The sequence below is a fragment of the Prunus mume genome, linkage group LG3 (genome assembly GCF_029339155.1).
Source record: "Prunus mume cultivar Tortuosa linkage group LG3, ASM2933915v1, whole genome shotgun sequence".
NCBI classification, from domain to species: domain Eukaryota; kingdom Viridiplantae; phylum Streptophyta; class Magnoliopsida; order Rosales; family Rosaceae; genus Prunus; species Prunus mume.
Window position 1 is genome coordinate 23984941 of NC_142700.1, and position 8261 is coordinate 23993201.

Genomic DNA, 8261 nt, shown 5'->3' on the forward strand with positions numbered 1-8261 from the left:
TTTGATTTAGGCCAGTCCAATTTGGTTTTTAAGCCGTTTTCTTTGTGAAAATGAAATCAAATCGGTAACTACGGTTTAGTTCAACAGGTTTCATCAATTCCCAATTGATGCCCACCCATGTGGTACTATGGTACCATAAAATAATTTCTCTCCCTATATATCACTCATAAATAAATAAATAAAAACAAAGAAAAATAACTAGAAACAGGTAGTCAAGTAATTTCTTGAGTCAGCAAACCAGAAAAAGAAAAACAAATAACGGACGGCCAATGGATGTATATATCATTTATCAGGTCCAAAACGACGGCGTCTCTTTGCTAGCCGCCTGAAACTAAAGCTGGTAATAGCTCTAAATAAATAGAAAATGCAAAAAATGAACAGAAAAATAGAAAAAGCAAACGGAAAAAGAAAAAAGAAATTGTCTTCCTAATCTCATCCCGTTTGGACCCAAAAACCACAAAACCAAAAGAAACCAAACCACACCGTTCTCTCTCTCTCTCTCTTTTTCTCTTTCCTCTTCTCTCTCTAACCAAACCCTAAACACGAAGACTTTCTTTTCTCTTTCTGAAATTTCAAATTCGCAATCCGATGTTCTAATCCGACAAATCTCTGCGTTGATCCGGCTTACATAGGTGCGTTTTTTCCCCCTTCTTTTATCTTTCCTTGATTTTATTCTGTTTAATAATTTTTTCTTGTTTATTGTGGGGAAATTGTAGGGCTGTTTGATCTAAGTTAGGTATGCTATTTTGATTTAGCGGATCTGTTGTTATTCGTACTTCTTTCACTGTGTTTTTTTTTTTTTTGTTTTTTGTTTTTTGTAAATTGATTGTTCGCTTCTTTTATTATATCCGGGACTTTTTCTTTCTCCATTCTTTTTTTGTTCTAAATTCAGGAAAGGAAGAGGAAATAGAAATAGAAATTGGAATGGTGTGATACGCAGCTATTGGTTTTGGCAGCCGTTGTTTTCTAGGCTTTTTCTTGTTTTGTTTTGTTTTTATTTTTTCTCCCAAAATCTTCCAGAAATCAAACATGGGTTATTTTTCTTTATGTATGTAATATCCTGCATGCTTAAAGCATTATGGAATTTGGGTTTTTATTTCTGAATTGTTGATGAATATTAGGTGGTTGTATGCAATTATTGTTTCATATCCTAATTCCTAAGCTTCAATTTTAAGAATAGAGTTGGAATGCTTAATCATTTCATCCATTTGTACGAGTAATACATATGCGGAACGGTTTTGTGACCTGTGGTAATGCTATGACAAGAAGCAACAGTTTTATGACAGAGAAATCTTTTCCCATGGTTAGAAGGAACATGGTGACAATGTGGTTGAGCTCTTTAATAGTCATCATTTTGGATGAATGGATTAGAATTGTTACAGAGGAATTTTAGAAACTGTTAATGGTATTGTTGGGTTTGTAAGATATTTGGTTTTGCAGTAGAGATTTATTCTTTTTGTACGTGATCACTATGCTTTTAAATTTTGTTTTGTTCTAGATGGTGTTTCCTTGCAAGTTGTACAATGACCATCTGAGGACTCTTTCCACTATTGTCTCCTTGATTGATTGATTTTTTTGTTTTATGGCTTTATTCATTTGTGTATACATCAAAGTTTTTTACTTAGTTCATCTTCTCTTTTGGGATTTTAAGGCATGACTATTCCATTATGGCATGTTGTGATTTTCTTAGAGTCAATAACATATTGAGACATCTACAATTGAGAAGTTGTCAAATAAAATTTAGATATATACATATATGTATGTGCGGGTAATAATGGATGGTTTTCACAATGATTGATCTGGGTGGATGTTTAGCATGAAATCCGTCAACTAAATATGTTGCTCAAATGATGTGGTTTTATTTTATGTTCTTCATCCTTTCCTTGACCGCCTTTTATTTTTTTAAATTGAGAAACAATATCCGGTTTATTATTTTTTCATCCGATGATGGGGTTTTAATTTTCTGCAGATTTAATGCTGTTTTTGGTTAATCAAACATACTTGATGGACGATGATTACACATATGGATAAAATGTCAGCTCCTTCATCAAGGGAGCGTGCCCAACGCCTCTATGACAAGGTATATTCTTTTCCCTCATAAAAAAATTATGCTTTTTCTTGATTACTATTTTTTAAACTGCCTATATGCTTAAACCCGTAACTACCATGTGCTTGATGCAAATGTTGAATGGAGGTTCTGTTAGATATACTGAAGGAATCTGTGTATATGCATGCTTGTGCATGTGTGATGTCTGTATTTTATATGCAATCATGCTCCATAGTTTCCTGTCATTTTACGTTCATATTTTTACTTTGCAGGTTATTGAATTGGAGAATAGGCGTCGGAGGTCTGCTCAAGCTCGAATTCCCTCAGATCCCAATGCCTGGCAACAGATACGTGAGAATTATGAAGCAATAATTCTCGAGGATCATGCTTTTTCTGAGCAGCACAATATTGAGTATGCTTTGTGGCAGCTGCATTACAAGCGTATTGAGGAATTGAGAGCACACTTTAGTGCTGCTACGGCTTCTGCAAGTTCAAACTCATCTCAGGCTGTGAAGGGCCCTGCTCGGCCTGATCGGATTACAAAAATAAGATTGCAGTTTAAAACATTCCTTTCAGAGGCAACTGGATTTTATCATGATTTGATAGTGAAGATCAGAGCAAAGTATGGGCTCCCTCTCGGGTATTTCTCTGAGGATTCGGAAAATAAAATTGTTATGGACAAGGATGGAAAGAAATCTACTGAAATGAAGAAAGGCCTGATATCATGCCACCGATGTTTGATCTACTTGGGTGATCTTGCACGCTACAAAGGATTATATGGGGAGGGGGACTCCAAAACTCGTGAGTATGCTGCAGCCTCAAGTTACTACTTGCAAGCTGCATCTCTCTGGCCATCAAGTGGGAATCCCCATCATCAGGTATTTGTTTTGATATTTTTCTTCATCTATTTTTCTCTGGATGTCTATTGATGATGATTTTGACCGTTCACTCTGACAAATCATCCTCCTTTTTCAGCTTGCTATTTTGGCATCCTATTCGGGGGATGAGTTGGTGGCTGTTTATCGATATTTTCGTAGCCTGGCGGTGGATAGTCCCTTTTCAACTGCAAGGGATAACTTGATTGTTGCATTTGAGAAGGTATTGTGTTTTTAGCGTGACCTATGGAAATGTTGTAATTGTTTCCTGTGCTCTTATATTGACACTTTTGAGGAATTGCCAATCATGTACCCTGTCCAATAATATTTCTTCTCTCAAAATATTAGGCCATAATTAGAGGTCTAATGGTTTTTCTCTTGGCTTGTCAAGCATTAGTTCTAACTTTTGTTCACTAAGAATTGTATAGCTTTGCGAAACTTTTGGTCATACTTAGGACCCATGCTTCTTGCGGTATTGACCCTTGCCAACTTAGCAAGCACTGGTGTTTGAGTATAATTGATTGAATAATGCTACTCTTATCACATTTGTATACCACATCCCTACACCATCTTATGTGGCAGCTGGGATGGACAGCCACGTCAATTAAAATTATTTAATATTTTCTTTTCTTTTATGATTTATTCCAGTATTTGTTTTTCAAATTCTCTTAATTAAAATACAATTCATTGATTTAATTGATGTAGCATATAATATAGACATGCCACATCATGTGGTATAGAAATGTGGGATAAAAATGTGGTAAGTGTAGCATTACTCTAATTGATTATGCACCTCTGGACTTGAAGTGACCTTTGGTCCTTTGATGTTACGAATGTTAGGGTAGTTTGTCTTATTTCATCAGGGTGACTTGAGTTGTCATATCAACCACTTCTATGTTCGAATGGTAGGGTAGTGCTACCTCCCCTTCTTTAAGAAGGAGGTGGTTTTGAGGTAGTCAAACCCTGATAAGGTGTTGGGAGGGATTAGGAAAATGTGAGCGGTACCACCTTTTGGCTTGAAGCTTGAAACTTAAGAAGTAATCAGATATATGCTTCTTTCAAGTGTAACTGTCTTGAAATTAATATCACGTAAAAGAACATGGGACTGTTTACCAATTAATTTGCTGATGTTTAAGCATTAAAGCCTTTATCCAGTGTAACATCTTTTAATTTCCTCACCTGGGTTCCCTATTTTATTGCCTGAAATACTGTATGTGTTGTTGTTTATGTATATATCTTTTTTTTCTGGAGTAGAATCGTCAGAGTTACTCTCAGCTGCCGGGGAATACTAATGCTTCTGCAGTCAAAGAGTTGCCTGCACGATTGACAGGCAAAGGTAGAGGGAAAGCGGAAGCAATACCTGCATCTAAAGATAACAATACAGAAGTGAGCCTTGTTAAGGAAAAAGCATCCAGTACTCAGGAAACTTATAAGGCTTTTTGCATACGGTTTGTCCGTCTAAATGGAATTCTTTTCACACGTACTAGGTAATTTTTTTCTGAAGTATATCGATATGGAAGTGTTTCTTATTACTTGGACCTCCCTCTGTCTCTCCTTTTCTCTTTTGTTTTATGTTTGGAAGATTACCTCCTAATTATGACTGTTTTGTGTAGCCTGGAGACATTTGTAGAAGTTCTCTCTGTGGTAAGCAGTGGTTTATGTGAGCTCCTGTCTTCTGGAGCAAAGGAGTTGCAGAATTTCGGTGCAGATTCTGTTGAGAATGGACTTTTCATTGTTAGACTTGTCTCCATATTGATATTCACAGTTCACAATGTGAAGAAGGAAAGTGAAGGTCAGACATATGCTGAAATTGTACAACGTGCTGTCGTACTGCAGAATGCATTTACTGCTGTCTTTGAGTTGATGGGGCACATCTTAGAGAGATGCGTCCAGTTGTGTGATCCTTCTTCAAGTTTCCTGTTACCGGGCATTCTGGTGTTTGTAGAATGGTTAGCATGTTGCCCGGATGTTGCAGCTGGAAGTGATGCAGATGAAAAACAGACTAAAGTTAGATCAAAGTTCTGGATGGTTTGCATCTCCTTCCTGAATTGTATCTCGTCAACAGGGCCGGTGTCCATAGATGATGATGAAGATGAGACTTGCTTTAATAATATGAGCAGATATGAAGAAGGGGAAACTGAGAACCGTCTTGCTTTGTGGGAGGATTTTGAGTTGAGAGGATTCATTCCACTTCTTCCAGCGCAAACTATATTGGACTTCTCAAGGAAGCATTCTTTTGGAAGTGACGGCCACAAGGAAAAAGGGGCCCGTGTTAAACGGATTGTGGCGGCAGGCAAGGCTCTTGCAAATGTGATTAAGGTTGACCAGAAGGCAGTATATTTTGATTCAAAGGCAAAGAAATTTGTCATTGGTTTTGAGCCTCCAGTGCAAAATGATTTTGTTCCTACCTCCTATATGGGCATGGCTACTGAAAATGATAATCTGCAAGAAAATCAAGCAGAGAATACAATGAAGTTGGGAGTTGCATATCCAAAGCCTGAGTTAACCACGGAAGGGGATGAGGAAGATGAAGTAATAGTTTTTAAGCCAATAGTGGCTGAGAAGCGGCCTGATGTGATAAACACTACTTGGGCAGCCTATGAGGGCCTGGTGCCTGGTAAAAATGCTTCTCCAGGTGATCTTAAAGTTAATGGCACTTATGTCACTGCCCCTTTTGATAATCTTCGCCATCAAACCGCTTTTAGTGCTGGTTCACAAATACCTGTATCTGTTGGTAATGGTATACCCCAACATTTGCAATCAATTCAGTCACATGCTTCCAAGCTGTCAATGGAAGCTGGTTTTGGTGCTAGTTCACAACTACCTGTATCAGTTGCTAATAGTATCCCCCAGAATTTGCAACCACCTCAATCACATGCTTTGAAGTTGTCAACAGAGGAAGAAATGTCTCTTGCTCACAGCTTAAAGAGTATGGGATTTATGGGGAATGGGTATGTACTTGCATCTGAGCCTGTGGCAGTTTCAGTTCCATTCCAGCAGCCAGTGAATGGTAGTACTAGTGGTATGGTCTACAGCCACACAAAAGCTCCAGAAGCTATGTTGCCGTTTAAGGTTGATGCTATATCATCTTCTGGAGCAATTGCTGATGGTTTGACTGTAAAGACATCATCTAACCTGCCCACAGGTATCCGAAAGAATCCAGTAAGTCGACCTGTTAGGCATCTTGGTCCACCACCTGGTTTTAGCCCTGTTCCTCCTAAAAATGTGAATGAATCGATTTATGGCTCCGACTCAATGAGTGAGAATCTACTGATGGACGATTACAGCTGGTTGGATGGATATCAGATGCCATCTTCAACTAAAGGAAATGGGCTCAATAGCTCCATTAATATCTCATCTCATTCAAATCCCAATCGCTTCATTAACGGCAATGGCTTGAATGGGCCAGTGAACTTTCCCTTTCCTGGTAAACAGGGTCCACCTATGCAACTCCAAGGCGAAAAACAGAAAAGCTGGCAAGATTTTCAGATGCTCGATGAGCTCAAACTACACCATGAAATGCAGCTGCAGCAACAACTTGTAAATGGAAATCAGCACTTGACTCCTCAGCCTGAGCAATATCAAGGACAGTCTGCCTGGACAGGCCGTTATTTTGTGTGAAGTCAGTATGGTTATGATGGTGAGAATTTGTTTTTTCTCTGCATCTGTTACAATTGCTGCCCTTCTGTTCTTTATGTAGATTTTTCCCTTATTGTTGTTAAGGTTCTTGAGGATGATCCTGGTGAATGTCCGCATTGCCTTTTGCTACCGAATTCAAACTCCAAATTTGAAGCTTTGTCAATGTTAATTTTCTGTTGGAGCATTGGTGGCCTTGGCTTCTTGCTGGCAGTTACAACTACACAGGTGCGTATTTGTGTGAAGTTATGTTCGTCTGTTCTGTTTTGCATGCTGGTTTATGGTTGCATATTCTGTTGGTGAAAATGAGTTCAATAATTAATAGGTAGGTTGCTTTCTAGTATATACAGTAACATTAATTAAGAAATCCATGACTAGATCTCCAGTGTCTCTTGGAATTAGCTTATAATATGCTAGGAGATCCTTTCTATGAATTTAAAAAAAATTATTTTTGAAGTATTATAGTCACAATCTTCTCCATTCCCGAAATCATGTATAGCCTAAATCTGTGAAATTTGTGACCTTAAGGAATAGTTGTTGATAACCTCTTCTTTCTAAGCAAAAGATCAACATTGGGATTTGCACTAGACTTTCTAAGCACTCGACCAGGAACTTTTATCATATATTCCAACCTTGATATGGTTGTGTATAGCCTTTAGAAGCATAAACCTCTTTAATTACTTTTCCAGAACCATAAGTAATGAATCTGCATGTCTTAAATCAACAAGCCAATCATTCAGTTCACCAGGATATTCTGGAGGTAGTGGTGGGTTTTTTATTTGTTTGTTATGGGTGGTTTAATGGTTATTTTATTTTTACCTTGAATACAGATTTTGCGAAAGCTCTCCAGCTCGGAGGATGAGAAATATGGATACATGTTTCGTGCTGCGAAGTTCATAAGAAGTAAGTGCCTTGTCTGGTTACATGGGGGGTGGATAGAGAACGTGTTAATAAGATCATCTGTTGGTTTTGAGGCTTTTATGCCTCCAGCAATTGGTGGAATAAAATTGGTGTACTCACTCTTCTTCTGAACTGTTGAAGCATATTTTGCTGTGGATACTGGTAATCATCAGCTGGGAGATGGTTTAGTATGTAATTCTAGTTGAGGTTTCTTGCACGACAAGCTTCGGAGGGCTCTGAGTTGCACAGATTATTGGGAATGTGGAAGGAAATCATACTATGTATCTGAAATGGGATGTGGTAGGTATAAAATATTTCACTGTGAAGATTTAAGAGTGAGTCATGTCGTGAGTACTACTACTACTAGTGTGGTGAATGGTCATGGTGTCCCAATTTGAGATTTGAACAGAAAAAATGTTTTTATTGATCTTAGTATGGTGGCGAGCGATATATTCTACCCTTTTATGAAGTCGGGGTTTACTAGAACTTCATATAATTAAAATAATATATGTGAACAATATGCATTGTTGAATGTTAAAAACATATTCAAGTTTTAAGTTTTCTTGCTTTTCTTCTGCCTGTATAAATTTGAAGGTTTTTTTTTATGCTCCTGTTTGTATAAACAGAGCTACTTTTTCATTTTCGTTGCTGTTTGCAATGCCTGTCGCTGTCGTAATTTGCAGAGTTGGCTTCCTTGCCATCTTACAATGTACTTACAGTGGGGTACTTTGATTATGGGTTGGTTCCTTTGAGTTAATATAAGAACTTGCAAGGTTAGGTCCCTTGAACCCTGATTTGCCTTC

The 8261-nt window shown here is 37.8% G+C and overlaps 1 protein-coding gene across 2 annotated transcripts; it reads left to right on the forward strand.

The window, feature by feature from the left end:
* The first annotated feature begins 366 nt into the window (after positions 1 to 366).
* Positions 367 to 8015, forward strand: SMG7 (Telomerase activating protein Est1). Of its 2 annotated transcripts, none has more exons than XM_008229058.3 (9): positions 367 to 632; positions 1970 to 2080; positions 2320 to 2925; positions 3023 to 3145; positions 4177 to 4409; positions 4536 to 6562; positions 6646 to 6786; positions 7389 to 7461; positions 7600 to 8015. In XM_008229058.3, exons 2-6 carry the CDS (start codon positions 2012 to 2014, stop codon positions 6541 to 6543), a joined length of 3039 nt encoding a protein of 1012 aa, XP_008227280.2. In that variant the 5' UTR covers positions 367 to 632; positions 1970 to 2011; the 3' UTR covers positions 6544 to 6562; positions 6646 to 6786; positions 7389 to 7461; positions 7600 to 8015. The 2 variants fall into 2 exon arrangements, with proteins under 2 accessions (XP_008227280.2, XP_088904298.1); XM_089048172.1 differs by adding an exon at positions 717 to 736 and having other exon boundaries at positions 420 to 632; positions 7389 to 8015.
* Positions 8016 to 8261: the final 246 nt, after the last annotated feature.